The sequence below is a fragment of the Hylobates moloch genome, unplaced genomic scaffold (genome assembly GCF_009828535.3).
Source record: "Hylobates moloch isolate HMO894 unplaced genomic scaffold, HMol_V3 SCAFFOLD_9, whole genome shotgun sequence".
In the NCBI taxonomy this organism is placed as follows: Eukaryota; Metazoa; Chordata; class Mammalia; order Primates; family Hylobatidae; genus Hylobates; species Hylobates moloch.
In genome coordinates this window covers 105,397,687-105,417,103 of record NW_026652284.1, presented here as the reverse complement: position 1 = coordinate 105,417,103, position 19,417 = coordinate 105,397,687, and the positions used below count along the sequence as shown (strand labels likewise).

At 41.1% G+C, this 19,417-nt stretch overlaps 1 protein-coding gene across 7 annotated transcripts in view; it reads right to left on the bottom strand.

Moving 5' to 3' along the window:
* Positions 1–19,417, bottom strand: part of NSMCE2 (NSE2 (MMS21) homolog, SMC5-SMC6 complex SUMO ligase) — a 289,761-nt gene that overhangs the window by 270,087 nt on the left and 257 nt on the right. For 3 of the 7 annotated variants that reach the window (XR_009214851.1, XM_058444044.1, XM_032760411.2), the window contains exons 2-3: positions 9,426–9,558; positions 9,085–9,255 (exon numbers count right to left, since the gene is read on the bottom strand). Coding sequence is in view for 6 of the 7 variants with exons in the window: in XM_058444044.1 (XP_058300027.1) it covers positions 9,085–9,255; positions 9,426–9,558 (304 nt within the window). In the remaining variant the exon portion in view is untranslated. Of the gene's footprint in view, positions 1–9,084; positions 9,256–9,425; positions 9,559–12,014; positions 12,119–17,025; positions 17,091–19,417 lie in introns of all 7 variants that reach the window. The other 4 variants (XM_032760414.2, XM_032760412.2, XM_058444045.1 and 1 more) reach the window with 3 other exon arrangements.

The window sequence follows — 19,417 nt, the reverse complement described above, 5'->3', positions numbered from 1 at the left end:
GAGCCACCGCAACCAGCCTCAAAACATTTTGAACATAAAAGGTTAAGCAAAATGCTTATCCCTTTTTCATAAAATAAGGTGATGGGTGATAGGGTTATGGATGATTACAATTTTCTGGGAGTTTTTTTTCACCCATACTTACCAAATTTCTAGATTTAAGAATGTCTTATTCAGGAACAAAGCTAGAATCTTACTCCCAAAGCGCCCAGATTTAAAACTATTCTCTCAAGGAAATGCTTAACATTTGCAAATGTAAAAGGTCAGTTATTCATGAGGGCAGTATGTCCCTGACCATGTAATTTTTCACTTTGCTGGTTGTTTTTTACTCATCATGAACTCTGAAGTAACTGCCACACCGTGAAAACTTTGTTTTTTGCCTAGGTGGGGACAAAGGCAAGACAAAAGGAATTAGATCTAAAAAGGTGATGACTCTTAGCCAGAACACAAGTTGTGGATATATGAAAGAACAGACTATCATTCAATCAATTTGATGTATCACTTCCATGAGTCAGGACTGTAACCAGCTGCAAAGAAGAGCAAACATGACAGCTGTTGCTTAGCCAAACAGGGGTTTCTTTTCCTGCCATTACAAGAACTGAAAGTAGACAGTCTAGGGTCAGTACAAAGGCCCTGAAAGGTCCCAGCTCCTTCCCCCCATGACCATACATGACCTCCATGAGAGGATGTTTCAGAAAAAGCATGCAACCTCATTTGGGTATTAAAAAAAAATCAGATAACATTATCCTCAAAAAAAAAAAAAAAAAAACCCAAAATTATCTAAGCAAAACGTTGCTAAATGTTATTTGACTGCACAGGCCATGATGCTGGCACAATACATTTTTTATGAAGTGTAATGGTGAAGGGCAGAAACTATGAAGTCAGACTGCTTATAATCAAATCCCTACTCAAACACTTAACTAACTTTGTGACCTTAAAAAATGCATGTAACTTCACTAAGCCTCAATTTTTCTCATGTGTAAAGTGGGGACAGCAACAGTCCCTACTGCACAGGATTACTGTTAGGATCAAATGAGACAGCACACGTAAAAAGAGCACCAGTTAAGCATGTAACAAATTCATCATCATCACCATACTTTAGCATAGCTCAACAAATATCCAATTAACTGCCTGACCATAGTAACTGTAATCTTTCTGCCCTATAGCTCCAAAATCACAGAAAGAAAAGCAATATATAGAGAAAACTTTAATCCTTTACTTCTAAATGTTGCTATCAAATATTTAGCAAGAATCTGGTAAAACTTTTAATCCTCATGCACATACAGTTTTGTAGATTTGCAGAGCATTAACCAAACCTCTGAAGCCCATTCACAGACTTGCCCTGGCAGAGAGGCATGAGAAGAGAGGACACATCTTTGAAAACTACAAAGATGTAGTTTACATCTTTGAGGTACATTAACATTTTAGAGAAGGGAGATTCCTCAAATTTACTTGACTAAACCTAAAGAGCTTACTAAAACTGCTTAAAAATGATTTAAAAATAATTCCAGTTAATTAGGTCAGTATATCCTGTGTAAGATGGCAGAAAAGTACATAATAAACTCAAAAACCTGAAAAAAATAAGCTTCGGTAATCTGAAAAAAAAATCTCCTAATGTAACAAATTTCATTTCCCAGTTAGGTCAAATAAAGAAGGTAATACCAGAATATCAACAAATTTAGAGAAAAATGAATAAACATGGTAGGAGTGAGTCTAATTGCCTAGACACCATATATTCTAACATAACACAGGCAAAGGTGATCATTTCAAATAAGCTAGAAAGTTGAACAGGGACAAACACCTGGTATAGGAATTAGGAATCTGCAACCAATAAGAAACAAAATAAAACACATCACCACCCTAGTTCTTGGGAGCAAGAATCTCCTTTACCAATAACTTAATAATACAACAACAGGATAATTTCACGGCAAAGTGATAAAATGATACCTATGTGATCATTATCATTTGGTTTATCAAAGTTCACTCCGATTTGAGACGAAATCAGGCAACCCAAAAAGTCAATGATCTCATAAAACTAAGGAAAACAGAGTATTTCTGTTCTGAGATAATCCATGGAATTCCCCACTTGCTCTTCTGCACTTTAATCTCTCCCTATCCATTCGCTGTTGTCCAACACACCCACCAGTCAACTCAAACTCAAATGCACACCAAATTACTAATAACAGCTAACAATTACTGAGCACTTAGTACTATTCTAAGTAATTTGTAAAATATTATCTCACTAATCCCCACAATAATGCCTTTTATAAATAGGAAACCTGAAGCAAATGGAGGGTAGAGAATTTGCCCAAGGTCACAAGGATAAGTGAGGGCACTGGGATAAGAACCCAAGCAATCATCTATTACACTATTATGCCTGTATTACAATGAGGGTATAAGATACATAGCACACAAATCAAATCCTTTTTACCTTAGTTACAATACCTTAGTCAAAGTTACTTTCTCTTTCACTTGAGCTACTGACATAATCTCCTCTTTGGCCACCTGAAGTCTTTCCTTCCTCAGTACTGCCATGGGCAGTTATCTTTCTAAAACTGGATCTTACCATATTTTTTCCTCTACTTTAAACCTTCCAACGATAAGGTTCAAACTCCTTGGCAAAGCATCACATTACAGGCAATCAATGTTCACTTAATGATTGAATAACAAGTATATGTCTTATTTCCTACCTAGACTGTAAACAACTCAAAGGAAGAAATCTTTATTTATCTTTGCAGTTTTGGCTAACATATCTGATGAATTAGTGACTTAGCTGGACTCAGTCTTAAACAGACTTCCGAACTCATCCATCTTTCTTACCCTCTTCAGATCACAGGCCCTTCTTCTAAGTTCTGACCCTCAAATTTTACTAATTGCTGGTTGTCATATATGATAGCTATTGAATTAACACTGTGGCTAAGAGCGCTTAGCATATATTATCTCATTTAGTCCCAGCAATCTTATGAAGCAGGCATTTTAATCCTATTTCACAGGTAAGAAATTAGAAGCTGAAAGAAGTTAGGTACCTTACTCAAAGTTACAGAACTTAAGATAAAGTTAGGACTGGACCCAATAGCAAGCGTGCACTTAAGTGCTGATACTGGCTGCCTTAGTACTGGCTGCCTTCTACAAGTCTTTCATCTACTGTTACAGGCTGAGCTACCCTCCAATTTCCTTAAACAACCGGTGTTTTCCTACTCTCTGGGTCCTTGGACAGCACCTCAGTCTGGTATCACATTAACACTGCCCCCCAACAAGCTCTTGCTGAATTACCCCAGTGGGAGTGATTGCCCTTGGCTTTCTCTCTGCAGAGGACTTCTCATGTCATCTACCTCCTATTCATAAGCAATCAAACTCAGTTTGTTCTCAGTGTGGTCTTCTGAGCTGTTTCAGGGGGTCCGTGGGTCAAAACTATTTTCATCATAATTTCTTCTGGGCCCCTTCAGGGGGATCCACGGGTGGAAACTATTTTCATCATAATTTTTTTTTTTTTTTTGGAGACAGGCTCTGGCCCTGTTGCCCAGGCTGGAGTACAGTCATGTGATCTCAGCTCATTGCAACCTCTGCCACCTGGGCTTAAGCTGTCCTCCCATCTCAGCCTTCTGAGTAGCTGGGAGTACAGGTGTGCACCACCATGCCTGGCTAATTTTTGTATGTTTTGTAGAGACAGGGTTTGCCATGTTGCTCCAGGCTAGTATCAAACTCCTGAGCTCAAGCAATTTGCCCAGGTTGGCCGGCCTCCCAAAGTGCTGGGATTATGGGTGTCAGCCACCAGGCCTAGCCTATTTACATCATAATTTTAAGATGCTATTTGTCTGGGTTTGTTTGTTTTTTTCTTTTTTAACTATGTTGGACATTTGTACTAAAGGTGCAAAAGCAATTGTGGAAAAAACTGCTGGTGCCTTAGCAAAAATCAGAGCAGTGGCACCAAACTGTTGCACTCTAATAGATCACTGTATTCCTCTCTACCAAGCACTCATAGTAAAACAAATGCTAGTTTCATTTAAGAATGTCCTTGATAGGCCAGGCGCCGTGGCTCATGCCTGTAATCCCAGCACTTTGGGAGGCCGAGAAGGGTGGATACAAGGTCAGGAGTTCAAGACCAGCCTGGACAACATGGTGAAACCCCATCTCCACTAAAGATACAAAACTTAGCCGGGCATGGTGGTGGGGGCGGAGGCAAGCAAGTAGCCCCAACCAGGGGGGGGGGGCGGGGACGGACCAAGATCGTGCCACACCACAACACCCGGGAAAAGAAAAAGACCCCATCAAAAAAAAAAAAAAAAAAAAAAAGAATGTCCTTGATAAAACAGTACAATATAGAACAATTCACAGACAAACTATGGTTATTCAGGTTTGGGTTATCTGAAAGACATTTTCTCAAAAATGAAGAAAGAGAGCCTGTGCAACCGTAATTTCAAAGACAACAACTAACAGCATTTGTTGCTAATGGTAAAATGAAAGTTTTTTTTTTTTTTTTGAGACAGAATTTTGCTCTTTCACTCAGGCTGGAGTGCAGTGGTGTGATCTCGGCTCACTGCAATCTCCACTCCCGGGGTTCAAGCGATTCTCCTGCCTCAGCCTCCCGAGTAGCCGGGATTATAGGCGCCCGCCACCACGCTCAGGTAATTTTTGTATTTTTAGTAGAGACAGGTTTTCGTCATGTTGGCCAGGCTGGTCTCTCTAACTCCTGAATTCAGGTGATCCACCCGCCTCGGCTTTCTAAAGTGCTAGGATTACAAGTGTGAGCCACAGCACCCGGCCAAAATGAAAGTTCTTTGTTTTTTTTTTTTTGAGATGGAGTCTTGCTCTGTCGCCCAGGCTGGAGTGCAGTGCCGTGATCTCTGCTCACTGCAACCTCCGCCTCCCAGGTTCAAGCTATTCTCCTGCCTCAGCCTCCTGTAGCTGGGATTACAGGTGCACACCACTATGCCCGGCTAATTTTTGTATTTTTAGTAGAGATGGGGTTTCACCATGTTGGTAAGGCTGGTCTCAAACTCCTGACCTCGTGATCTGCCTGCCTCGGCTTCCCAAAGTGCTGGGATTACAGACATGAGCCACCACACTCAGCCCAAAATGAAAGTTTTAAAGAAAAAATTAGAACTTTGAAAAATTTGTGTTCACCATTATAAATTTGAGAGCGTGTGACTTTTCTGATAAGATCAGTGGTGATATTAGTTATTTGCAGCTTTATAACATCTTTTCTGTTTTCTCATTGTTCTAGTATTTTAATATGTGTTTGTCTTCCCACTAAGATGGTAAACTCTATGAAGGGAAGAACTACTTAATACTTGTTTACGTCCTCTTTAAAACCTAGAGCTGAATTATACACAGAATAGTCACTGGGTAAGTTTATGTTGACTACTTTGTTATTCTGACTCCTGGTATTAGTTAAAATGTGTGTGTGTGTGTATGTATTCACATACGTATTGTGTATACGTATTCATATATGTATTGAGTTCATAAGAAGTATATGAATATATGTATTCATATACGTATTGAGTTCATAAGAAGTATATGAATATATGTATTCATATACGTATTGAGTTCATAAGAAGTCCAGGCTCCTGGTGACTCTGTATCTGTCTAAGTTGTTCGGTTCACTTTTTTTCCCATATAACTTGCTCAAAATTTTTCTTAAATTAACTTTTTTGGGTAAATGCAAAATCAAGTATTTGCTGTAAAATTAATCCAAATACTAAAAAATAAATACATCTTTCTTTTAAAAATTACTTAATGACAACCTGCGGCACTAAAGCAGAGGTTGACAAACTAAGGCCTGTGAGCCAAATCCGGCCCACTGCCCGTTTTTGTAAATAAAGTTTTATAAGACCACAGCCATGCTCATTCATTTATGTACCGTCTATGGTGGGTTTTGCACCACAACAGCGGGTTGTGACAGAAACCACATGGCCCACAGAGCTGAAAATATTTGTTATCTGGCCCTTTACAGAAAAACTGCCAACTTCTGCTTTAGAGCATGACCTTTCAAAAAATGATGTTTATAATTCTTTTTAAATTGCACAAAGTATGTTGTATTTTACAACAAAATATACTTCTTATTTAAAACAAAACAAAACAAAACCAAGAGAAAAAAAAAGAACTCTGTAGCTAAAACTCTCAGGAATCTTCAAAGAGAATCCTGAAAAAAACTGATACAATCTCCCAAGGGGTTATATTCCAGTCTTCTCTATTATGGTTTAAGATTTTATTATGACTTTTATCCAGGCCTATCTATCAAAGCCAAATTATGATCACCAAAAACATACTCAAAAACAGACTAGGCAGGGTTAAAACATTTGGAGGCCAACCACTAAAAAGATTATGAGTGACACCTGCTGTTAGCCATAAATGAGTAATTATATGGAGCTGGTCCACCTGCCATGAAATGACTGAAAAACTAAACAAAATATATGAAACAATAGCTATGGGACAGTAGGACAAAGGAGGGACAGGATTGTAATTACTGCAATAAGGGAAAACTGGGAAAAGTCTTCCAATTGCCTCCTCCCTGCACAAGGGAGGAGGAATCCAAGGGAGTTTTTGAGACAGTCTCACTCTGATCCCCAGGCTGGAGTACAGTGGCACAATCTCGGCTCACTGCAACCCCCTTCTCCCAGGTTCAGGCAGTTCTCCTGCCTCAGCCTCCCCAGTAGCTGGGACTACTGGCATCCTCCACCATGCCTGGCTAATTTTTGTATTTTTAGTAGAGACAGGGTTTCGTCATGTTGGCCTCAAACGCCTGACCTCAGGTGATCCTCCTGCTTCGGCCTCCCAAAGTGCTGGGATTACAGGTAGGAGCCACCACACTCAGCCTAGCACAGCAGTCTCGAAGGATTGAGGAGACAGAGACTGCAGTTCAGGGAGGCTGAGGTAGCCAGCAGGGTTTGCAAGAGAGGGAGGGAGCTATGCAGATAAAGAGCTCTAGGAATCTGCACTGGGGTCCCCTTGAGTCTGATGCTGAGTTGTAAGATGCTGAGGAACAAATGCTGACAGCTATAAAGTGAACAACTCCCAGGTTCAGTCACATAGGACCTAGGAACGGGAGACATTCAAATTCCATCCAGCCAGAGTAGAGCTATCTCACTGAAGCCTCAGGGCAATCAACAGAGACTCCAGAAGGGCCATGCTTTGTAACAAGGCTAAATTAGCCCTAACATAAAGGCTATACTAAAATTGCCCTAACAAAGCTTAACGACAAGCCTGGAAAGGATCAGCCTAATCAATCCACAATCACTTAGCTGCCTACCAAACAAATTCCAACACTATTTAAAAGAGGACAACAAGCAGGGCGCGGTGGCTCACGCCTGTAATCCCAGGACTCTGGGAGGCCGAGGCAGGTGGATTACCTGAGGTCGGGAGTTTGAGACCAGCCTGACCAACATGAAGAAACCCCATCTCTACTAAAATTACAAAACTAGCTGGGCATGGTGGCGCATGCCTGTAACCCCAGCTACTCAGAAGGCTGAGGCAGGAGAATCATTTGAACCTGGGAGGCGGAGGTTGCAGTGAGCAGAGATCGCACCATTGCACTCCAGCCTGGGCAACAAGAGTGAAACTCCATCTGAAAAAAAAAAAAAAAAAGACAACAAAATCCAAACACTCAACAATGTAATACACATAGAGATGGGAATTAACATTCAAGGATATTAAAATAGCTATTATAAACATGCTCCATATACTCAAGAATGTAGAGGAAAATATGGACACAATGAAGAAAGAAATGGAAGACTAAAAAAAAGATTCCACTTAATTCTTTGTTATGTCTTCAACAATTAAAAATACAATAACTGAAATTTTTAAATTCACTAAATGGAATTATCAGATTAGACACTGCAGTAGACAAGATGAATGAACTTAGCAATAGAAATTATTCAAATTGGAGCTAAAGAGTAAAAAGACTGGAAAAAATCTATCAAGTCCCACCGATTTATGGGACAATATCAACCCATCTAACATACATGAAATGTGAGTCACACAGAAGGAAAGGAGAGCGGAGGAATAAAAAAATATATATTTGAAGAAATAGCAGCAGAAATTTTTCCAAATTTGATTCAAAAAACTATAAGCTGACAGATCCATAAATCTCAAACAGTATCAGTCAGGACAAAAAAAATCACACCAAGGCACATCACAAATTGCTCAAAACCTATGCCATTAAAAACAAAACAAAAGGATCATGCTGCTCCTCTGACTCCATGTGTAAAATAAAATAAAAACGATTCTACTCCAAAGAAAGCAAATAACACCTTTTTTCTTTTTTTTTTTTTGAGACGGTGTCTTGCTCTGTTGTCCAGGCTGGAGTGCAGTGGCTCGGTCTCAACTCACTGCAACCTCCACTTCCCGGGTTCAAGCGATTCTCCTGTCTCAGCCTCCCGAGTAGCTGGGATTACAGGCACCTGCCACCACACCCAGCTAATTTTTTGTATTTTTAGTAGAGAGGGGGTTTCACCATGTTGGTTTTGTAATTTTTAGTAGAGAGGGGATTTCACCATATTGGCCAGGCTGGTCTCAAACTCCTGACCTCGTGATCTGCCCGCCTCGGCCTCCCAAAGTGCTAGGATTACAGGCATGAGCCACTGCACCCGGCCTGCAAATCACATCTTTCTAGATCTTCTTGATTGAACAAATGTAGGTAAAATTCATTAAAGTTGAACTTTTCTCATTTTTGTTGAGGCCTTCCTTTGCTGGTATCCCTAGCATAAGCTTAGTCTATCTACTGGGTAATCAAATATGACCAAAGTATAAACTACTGGAAAATAACAATATCATAATAAATTTATATACCTTACACTTCACAAATGTCAAATACTTTGGATTGTATGCTCCTTGGGGTCAGGATCTTCAAATCTTTGCCCATACATTTCTAGTGCAGTTTCTCATGGAACTTAACTGTCTGAACACACATGAATGAGTCAATCTTATTTCACCTTCAGTACCCTGCTGCGGTGTGTAGAACAAGATGAGAAAACAGATGCCTAGGGGGTTAAATCATTCCCCCAAGGATACTCAAAAGGCACCCCCAGATAAATACCACCACACAGTGTTACCTCAAAGTAGACACAAAAGAGGTTTAATTTTACTTACTCCGACTTTCCACAAGATCCAAAGCAACACTAGAAGCTGTGTCCATACCAGAGTTGATACAGGCTTGGAAGTTTTTCAAGGAGGAGAGAGCAGACTCTACACCACTGAAGGAGATGAAACCAGTTGAACCTGAATTTGAACTGGAACGTCCTGGCATCTTGAAATTAGTACCTAAGTTTTCAAACACAATGAAACAAGATTCATAAGTCAGAATAATAAGTGCACAGGAAAATATTAATAAAACTGCTGTAAACATTCAAACAAATGTATCCAATATCTCATAAGTGCCACACTATTCTGTATATCCTATAGAGAAGACACCAAATCATTGTGCCACTCACCTGGGCCACCAAACACAGCTGGACTCAATATACGGGGAAGGTAAGTGTCCTCAGTTTTCGGAGGGAGATTACTCTCTTCCAAAAGAGTGCTTGATTCTGTGAAGAAGTCAACAACAGCACAGTTCTTAAAAGCCTACAAGATAAATGGGTTAGAAAAAGTAGACCACTCATATGATGCAACTTTCCAAAGAGAAAAAAATACTAATAAAATAGTTTATTAGTAAACTATTTTGAAAACCTGTAAGCGTTAAACTATCCAACATATATGCATACTGAATTCTGGAAACTGTAAAAAAAAAAGAGAAAATATATATTCCTGCCAGTTCCTCTGGCTTCTAACAGATTAGTAGACTTGGTGAGATCCCAGAGTCAGTGAAAGCAGAATTTCCCTATAAACTTGTCTTCTGGCAGCACATCCACTATAACAGTTTCAGTTATTACCTTCATATTTAACACTTCCTAATCTATATCTTCAACCACAATTTGTTTCAGCTTAGTAAAGCAATGTAAAGCTGCCTACAAAAGGACATCTCTGCTTAATTCAGAAGCCATTTGAAATTCAATCCACTGAAACCAACTAGAAAAGCGGGGAGAATTCACAGTTTTAAAGGGATGGGAGGGCTATTAACAAGGCTGTATGGCAGCAGAAAAAGGGGTATTTTCATGGAATCAGATAGACATAACATGAAGACTGCTAAACATCTCTGAACCTCAGCTTTGCCATCTTTAAAATGGAAAGGAATAATCATGGTATGGTACAGCATACAGTACACAATTAATTAGCATTAGAGCCTTCCCTTCTGCCCTTCCTAAGTGGGGAACTGTGTAGTATCTCTGGCATTTCCAACCACATCATTGCTACCACCTTCATTTCACAGCTGAACTACTATTGTAGTTTCTCCATTATTAGTCCTTTTTAATTAGGTTCATTCATTCATTCACTACAAGTATTGAGTACCTACCATGTCAATCATGAGACCCATTCAAAAATCCACAGGATATAAAAAGAGAAGGGTATAGAGACACATAAGATGCACAGAGATGCATAAGATTTCTAATTTGAAGTGTTTGTTTACCGCAAACATCCACAGCACAACTCATTGTCAATTCAAATATTTAGTATCTCCTTAAGTGCCAGGCACTTCCTTTAGCATGAGAATACCACAGTTTTCAAGATGAGCACTCTTAAGACTCTCCTTTTAAAGCATTATTTTGTTATTCTAATTTGATGAAAACCTATCATGAGCCAGGCACTATCCTAGGCACTAGAAATATTCAGCCTTTGGCCAGGCGCAATGGCTCACACCTGTAATCCCAGCACTTTGGGAGGCTGAAGCAGGAGGGTCACCTGAGGTCAGGAGTTCGAGACCAGCATGGCCAACATGTCAAAACCCTGTCTCTACTAAAAATACAAAAATTAGCAGGGCATGGTAGCGGGCACCTGTAATCCCAGCTACTCGGGAAGCTGGGCAGGAGAATTGTTTGAACCTGGGAAGCGGAGGTTGCAGTGAGCCGAGATCGTGCCACTGCACTCCAGCCTGGGCGACAGAGCAAGACATGGTCTCAAAAAAATAAAAATAAAAAAAATTCAGCCTCTACTCCCAGGGGCTCACCACTGAGTAGGAGAGACAGAGATAAAACACAAACTTGATAATTAAAGCAACATGGGAGTTACTGCAAAACTGAGGCACAGATAAGAAAATGCTCAACTTTGCCTGACCGGATCAAAGAAGGGAACATAGAACTAAGTTTAAAGGATAAAAGACGAAGTTTAACAGATGGAAGGGTAATGGAGAAGGGCATTCAGGCAAAGGAAAAGGCAGGTAGGAATGAAGAGCACAATCATTGCAGAGTACATAACTCAAGACAATACTTGACTTTTCCTGATTCTTTATGCTCTTTTATGACTCCTCTCACTACAAACTTCCAACACTTCCAACTCTATCCTCACTCTCACTGAAAGATCTCGTTTCCTAATTTCCTGAGGAAACAGAAGCAGTCAGAAGAGAGATTTTGCAAGCTCCCACTGCTTACCTCTCCACCTATCAGCATCAGTTCTCATACACTCTGCTTTCCCTCCTGTTAAAATGAATAAACTGTTGCTCCTAGACAAGGCCACCTCCACTCCAATTATCCACTAGATCCTATCCCTCCCTCCCTACTCTAAGACATTCTCCCAGCAATTCTCCCTGCTTTCCTGCATCATTAAATTTTCCCTCTCTACTGAATCATTCCCTTCAGCAAACAAATACACCGTTACTTCTCCTATCTCAAAAACATCCTCCGACTTTCCTCCCACTTACCCCTCTGGTTACCAGCCCCATTTCTCTACTCAGCCTTAGAGCAAAACTCGTTGTAGATTTGTCTACATTTGTCTCCAAATCCTCTCCTTCCATTCCCTTTGGAACCCACCCCCACTAGGTTTCCATCTCTATCACTCCATTGCAACTGCTCTTGTCAAGGTCACTTGACAAGACTTAATGTTAAATTTGTTATCAATGCTCAGCCCTATCTCCTTCAACCTATCAGCCAGCAGTATGCAACACAGTTAATCACTCCCCTCCTGATGCACTTTCTGCACCTGCCTACCTTCTTCTCGTTCTCATTCTCCTTTCTGTTTCCTCTCCATCTCCTTGAGCTCCATATGTTGTAGGGTCCCAGGTTCAGAATCCAAGCTTCTTTTTCTTCTCCTTCTATACCCAAATCAAATACAGCCCTGTGTCAGGGCTATGCCTTCTTGCTTCCCTCTGCCACGATACTTGTCCCCTAGATATCTACTAGGTCAATTCCCTTACTTCCCTAAGGTCTCCTTTTGAGTATCACCTCATCAGTAAGGCCTTTCCTGGCCATCTGATATACAACGGCAAGCCCTCCCAATCTCCACCCCCAGGCATTCCCACCCTTCTGCTTCTTTTTTATCTTTCCTCAAGGCAGGTACTGCCAAAAAACATTCTTGTATTTATTAGGTTTATAGTGTCTAGTCCCCAATTACACTGTAAGTTCCTTAAACTTACAGACTTTTTGACTTTTTCTGTTTTGTTCACTGCTGTATTCCAAGCACCTAAAACAATGCATGGCACATAGTGGCCATTCAACAAAGGCTTGCTGAAAGAAGGAATGAATGTAATACTGTCTAGGTATCTCCAGCACCTAAAACAGCACATGTCTCCAAAACTGTAGTATAGGTGGTATGCCCAGGGCTCAGTGCTCTGATCTCTCTTTTCCATCCTCTCCCATCCACCTAGTGTTCCCAACTAGACCCATTCCATCTAAATACCATTGGCAAGATCACTCCAGAACTTAAAATGTCCAACATGGAAGGCCCACGTTCCTTCTCTCCCGCCCTACCCCTCTTCCAAACCTACTCCTTTTACAACCTGCCCCATCTTACTAAATAGCAACTCCATCCTTCCATTTGTTGAACCAAAACTCTTGGTTCATACTTGATCCTTCTCCTCCTCCCCTCATATCCTATACCAAACTCAACATCAATTTTGCCAGCTCTGTAGTCAAGGTATCTCCAGAATCCAACCACCCTCACCAATTCTACTGATAACACCATGATTCAAACCATCACTTCTTGCCTGAATTACTCCAGCAGTCTCCTATCTGGTCTCCCTGCTCTCAATCTTGCCTCTTCCACCCAATTCTCAACACAGCAGCCAGAGTAAACCTTTGAAAATGTACGTAAGATCATGTGACTCCTCTGCTCAAAAACTCCTAAGGACTTCCTGACTCACCAGGTGTAATGGCCAAAGAGCTTCATAATAACTGACAATAGTGGTTCCCCAGATGGTTCCTGACCAAGTGTCACCAGCATCACCTATGAACTTGTTAGAAATGCAAATTCTCAGGCCCCAACAATCTATCTTTTAACAAGTCCTCTATGTAATTCTAACTCTGATGTATCTAGGAGACATGCAGTGTCAGTGTATCGAATCATCTGATGGGCCCATTAAAACACTGATTGCTGGACCTCACCCTCAGAATTTCTAATTCAGTATGTCTGGGAAGGGACCTAAGAATCTGCATTTCTAACAAATTTCCAGGTAATGTAGATTTTGCTGATTCAAGAATCACACTTTGAAGACCACTGTTCTACATTATCTGGCCATTGCTAGTCCTTTAATAACCCAGGCATGCTTCACCTGAAGGTCTTTGAGCTTCAGAGACAGAGATGCCAGTAATAAAGACAGAAAAAAGCAGGAAGGGTTGGTCTTAACTCCCTCCTGCCTATATAATAAAATTCAACGTAATTAGCACAGTATCCAAAGCTTTCTACAATATAATGCAAACACGCTTTTCAAATCAGAGATTCTACTTTTCACCAAGACTTAAATCATACATTTCACATAACCTTAACTACTTGATATTCCAGAATAAACATAACTCCTTTCTGCCACAACCCCTCGAAACAGGCTTGGCAGAGAACAAGTTCCATATTAAAAGAATGAACCAAGTACTATGAAGTTGAAAAAAGAAGGCAATTACACAAACCCACCACGCTATGATGTTCAAGGAAGGAAAGGATTATAGGCACAACAGGGGAGACATAGGCTTCATGGAAATGAAGGCACTTAAGCTGGACCATAAAAGGTATTCAGGATTTGGAAAGGTCTAAATTATCAGGGAGAGCTGTTCAGATGACAGAAGCAGTGAGATGAAAAAAGATCATAAGGTAGTAAACTATGAGATGAGTTCCCTTTGCCTGGCACACAGGTACAAAGGAATGGGAAGATAACTGGATTTCCTTCTTCGGGAATATAGTGTAGAGGGCCTTAAGTACAGGAAAAAGAATCACTCCAGTTGGGTCTAGGGGTCATCATGGAAATTTGAGCTCTATGTATTTTCAAAACTTTACCTTAAAAATCAAGACCTGAAACAAATATGGCAAAATGTTAAAGATGTTAAGATCTGGGTGATGAAACAAGGGCTCTTGTTGTGTTCTTTTCTGGGATTTTACAGTTTCACACCAAAAAAGAAAAAATACAAATAGGAATAAAAGCCAATGATGATCTTCAAACATTTGCATAGAAAGAGACTGCCTGTTTACAATCTCACTGTATTATACCAAACAAGTTGAGACATTTTACACAATATAAATACAAACATACACAAAAAGATGGAAAAATATAAATTCAGAAAAACCAGGATCAAAAAACAGAAATTTAAGGGCAAACCAAGCATATGAGAAAGTTATAATGGAGTCATGCACACTTTAGGATTCTACACAGGGGGCCAGGTGTGGTGGCTCCCGCCTGTAATCCCAGCACTTTAGGAGGCTGAGGCAGTCGATCACTCGAGGTCAGGAGTTCAAGACCAGCCCAGCCAACATGCTGAAGCCCCATGCCTACTGAAAATACAAAAATTAGCTGGGCATGGTGGTGCACACCTGCAGTCCCAGCTACTCGGGAGGCTGAGGCAGGAGAATCGCTTGAATCCTGGAGGCAGCAGTTGCAGTGAGCTCAGATCACAAAGCGAGACTCCGTATGAAAAAAAAAGGATTCCACACAGTACTAGTAATACACATTTGGTAGTGAGCTTCCTAACAATCAAAACAAAAAGTGACATTTACTTTCTCCATTAAAAAAAAAAAAAAAACTAGAAACTCAAGAAAAAAATAAAGCTTTCCATGGCAATAAAGGCAAGTATGGATCATCATATATGAGATAATGAGTTACACTGAAAAAAAAATCCTCGAAAATATCCTTATAGTAAATGCAATAGCAAACTTCTAGGACTGTTTCTTGAGACTATTTTTCAGGGCAGGTAAGGACAAAACACTTGTGACAAATACGGGACAGGTGCCCACCAAAACCATTTCCTCTTCAACCCAGTTATATGCCTATATATGCTCCACATTTTGCAGCCTTCCTTGAAGTTAGTTGTGGCCTATGACTGCACCCAAGGCAATGAAATGTGAGCCATTTCCAGGCCTAATCTGCAAAAACCCTGATGCAGGCAAGCACAGTGACCTTAGTAAAGCTACACACCGATGATAGAGAATTACAAGGTGGAAGGAGCTCAAGGCCCTACATCACTGCTTGGAGTAAAACTTCTCACCTATCAGGCTCCATGCATGAAAGAAACTTCAACTGGACAAAGCCATTTAGACTTGTGGGGTTTACCTGTTACAGTACTAACTATTAATCAAAAAACACAAACCTGCAAGGACCAAATGATATAATTCAAGTATTCAGTTTTCTTTCTTTTTCTTTTTTTTTTTTTAGATGGAGTTTTGCTCTTGTCCCTCAGGCTGGAGTGCAATGGCACTACCTTGGCTCACTGCAACCTCCGCCTCCCAGGTTCAAGCAATTCTCTTGCCTCAGCCTCTCCAATAGCTGGGATTACAGGCACCCGCCAACACGTCAGGCTAATTTTTGTATTTTTAGTAGAGATGGGGTTTCACTATGTTTGCCAGGCTGGTCTCAAACTCCTGACCTCAAGTGATCCACCCGCCTCGGCCTCCCAAAGTGCTAGGATTACAGGTGTGAGCCACTGCGCCTGGCCTCAGTTTTTTCTTTTTTTTTTTTTTTTTTTTGAGACAGGGTCTTGCTCTGTCACCCAGGCTGGAGTGCAGTGACATTATCATGCTCGCCACAGCCTCAACCTCCCAGGCTCATGTGATTCTCCCACATTAGCCTCCCAAGTAGCTGGGACCACAGGCGTGCGCCACCACACTTGGCCAATTTTTTTTTTTTTAATTTTTAGTAGAGACAACCATCTCCCTATGTTGCCCAGGCTGGTCTCAAACTCCTGAGCTCAAGCCATCCTCCCACCTCGACCTCCCAAAGTGCTGGGATTATAGGCATGAGATACCATGATCGGCAGAAGTATTCTGTTTTCTAGTCAGTCTTGATTGTAGTGTAAGTCTAAATTGTCTAGAGCAGCATTGTCCAATAGAACTTTCTGTGATGAAAACGTTCTATAATCTGCACTGTCCAATATGATAGGCACTAGGCACATGTGTACTGATTATCTAAAATCTGGCTGTAAAGGTGACTCATGCCTATAATCCCAGCACTTTGGGAAGCCAATGTGGGAGGTTGGCTTGAGCCCAGGAGTTTGAGACCAGCCTGGGCAATAAAGTGAGACTCTGCCTTTACTGAAAATAAAAAATTAGCTGGATGTGGTGGTGCGGGCCTATAGTCCCAGCTCCTCAGGAGGAGATGTGGTAGGATCGCTTAAGCCAGGAGGTTGAGGCTGCAGTAAGCCATGATGACGCCACTGCACTCCAGCCTAGGCAACAGAGCGAGACCCCGTCTCAAAAAAAAAAAAGAAAAGAAAAGAAAAGGAAGAGACACCAGGGATTGCTCTCTCTCTCTCCCTACCACATGAAGACACAGAAAGAAGGCAGCCATCTAAAAACCAAGAAGGAAGTCCTCACCAGAATCCAACCATGCTGGCAACCTCACCTTGAACTTCTGGCTCCAGAACTGTAAGAAATAAATTTCTGTTGTTTAAGCCACCCAGCCTATGGTATTTTGTGATGGTAGCTTGAACAAAGACACAATATCTATGAAGATTAATGCAATCCAGTATAAATGGGAAGTATCTACCAAACAGTAGCTGTCACTATTTGTTTGAATGCAAAACTCACATTACTTTAGTGAAACTTCACTCTTGCAGAAGACCAGGAAAACACGATCATGCTCTTCTGTAATTCTGGAGTAGGGAAAAGATTAAGACTGAGATTGAATTGAAAACCAAAGACAATGGATGGTGCAGAAAGATGGAACAGACATACTTTTCTCAATTTCTCCCAATAAATACAGCTAAGTACAAGTCAAAGACAACTCCTTTCTCTGACTCTAACAGCACTTTCTTTGATATAATTATAATTATAGTCACTCTACTTTGTTAGTGACTATCTTGCAAGATGTTTGCAGTGCTTCACAAACAGCGAGTGCTCTGAAAATAGTCAATAAATAAATAAACTAACTGTCTGCTTCAGTCAGATGCACAGCTCTCCTGTTTCCTTCTCCCCTTCATACCCAATATTCTTAATCTCAGCTCCAGACTTTGTTCAGGCTGGGTGTGGTGACTCATGCCTATAATCCCAGCACTTTGAAAGGGCAAGGCAGGAAGACTGCTTGAGGCCAGGAGTTTAAGACCAGCCTGGGCAACACAGCGAGACCTCATCTCTACAAAAAAAAAAAAAAAGTTTAAACTTACACAGACATAGTGGCTTGCACCTATTGTCCTAGCCCCTCGGGAGGCTGACGTGGGAGGACTCCTTGGGTCCAGGAGTCCAAGGCTGCAGTGAGCTATGATCATGCTACTGCACTCTAGCCTGGGCGATAAGAGTGAGACGCTGTCTCCAAAAAGGAAAAAGAGGACTTTTGTTCATCCTGCTCCCACCATGAGAAAATCTTCTCTTCAGTTTTCTTTCTTTTTATTTATTTATTTTTTGTTTTTGAGACAGAGTTTCGCTCTGTCGCCCAAGCTGGAATGCAGTGGCATGATCTTGGCTCATCTCAACCTCTGCTTCCTGGGTTCAAGGGATTCTCCTGCCTCAGCCTCCTGAGTAGCTGGGATTACAGGTGTGCGCCAGGACACACCAGTTATTTTATTTATTTATTTATTTATTCATTGTATTTTTAGTAGAGACGGAGTTTCGCTATGTTGACCAGGCTGGTCTCAAACACCCAACCTCAAGTGATCCGCCTGCCTTGGCTTCTCAAAGTGCTAAGATTACAGGCATAAGCCACTGTGCCAGGCCCTGTCTTCAGTTTTCTATCTGCCCACATCTTACCTATATGCTAAAGTCTGAATGTTTGTGTCACCCAAAATGTATATGTTGAAATCCTAACTTCCAAGGTGATGGTATTAGGAGGTGGGGCCTCTTGGGAGGTGATGAGGCCCACTTTCATGAATAAGATTAGTGCCCTTTTAAAAGATGCTCCAGACAACTGCTTTGCCATTCCACCATGTGAGGACACAGCAAGAAGCCACCTATGAACCAGGAAACAGGACCCAGAACTGTGAGAAATAAATTTCTGTTGTTCATAAGCTACCTAGTTTATGGCATTTCTGTTATAGAAGCCCACATTGACTAAGACACCATCTTTCATGTCTTGGTTTAAGTGGTTCTCAACCAAGAAAGAGTTTACCCCTCTCCCAAGGGACATTTAGCAGTATCTGTAGATGCTGTGATTGGCATCTAGTGGGCAGAGGCCAGGGATGCTCTTAAGCATCCTACAAAACACAGGACAGCCCTCACCCTGACCCCACAGCAAAAAATTATCTGGCCTAAAATGTCAATAGTGCATCAGTTGAGAATAACTGGTTTAAATCAGTCTCTCCTGGATCCCTCCCCAATAACACTGATCTTTTCTTCCCGGTACCTATGATCTCCAAGAAAGTTTAGAATAAGTTGTGCATTTCCTGAGTTTTTTCTCTGCATATTATTTATAGACAATATGTTGACTTCCTTTAAATCCATGGGAGCCTTGTGCAAGTCAGCCAGAGCTGCCTCTCCTTTTTCAACATGCAAGGATAATCCCTTCTCTCTGAATCCTTCCCATACAATTGTTTTTCCCTCCCTCATGCTACCATTATCCCTATCACATACACATGTAGACAACACACCCCTATTATGAAACTCATCACAACTATTTGCTCGCATGTCTGCAACTTCTTTAAACTGACAGCTCCTTAAACTAGAACCCTGACATATTCTACTGCATATAAAGCAATTCCTCACACAAAATAGGGGACCAATAAAGATTTGGCCAGTTACAAAAATAACAACAGACATCATCATTTCTCGGTCACCTACAGAATGCCATAAACTGGTGTCCCGGCACTTCATTCTCCTTATCGCTAATCCAGAGAGTTTATTCAAACGACCTTCCCGTGGCCTTACTTTTAAAGGCGGTTCAAACAAGATCTATTTGGATCAAAAATTCGTGATCTTGCCCTTACACACTTGAGGCTAAAGGATGAAGAGATGCCGTCTCGGACAGGAGGGTAAACTGTCCCAGACTCAC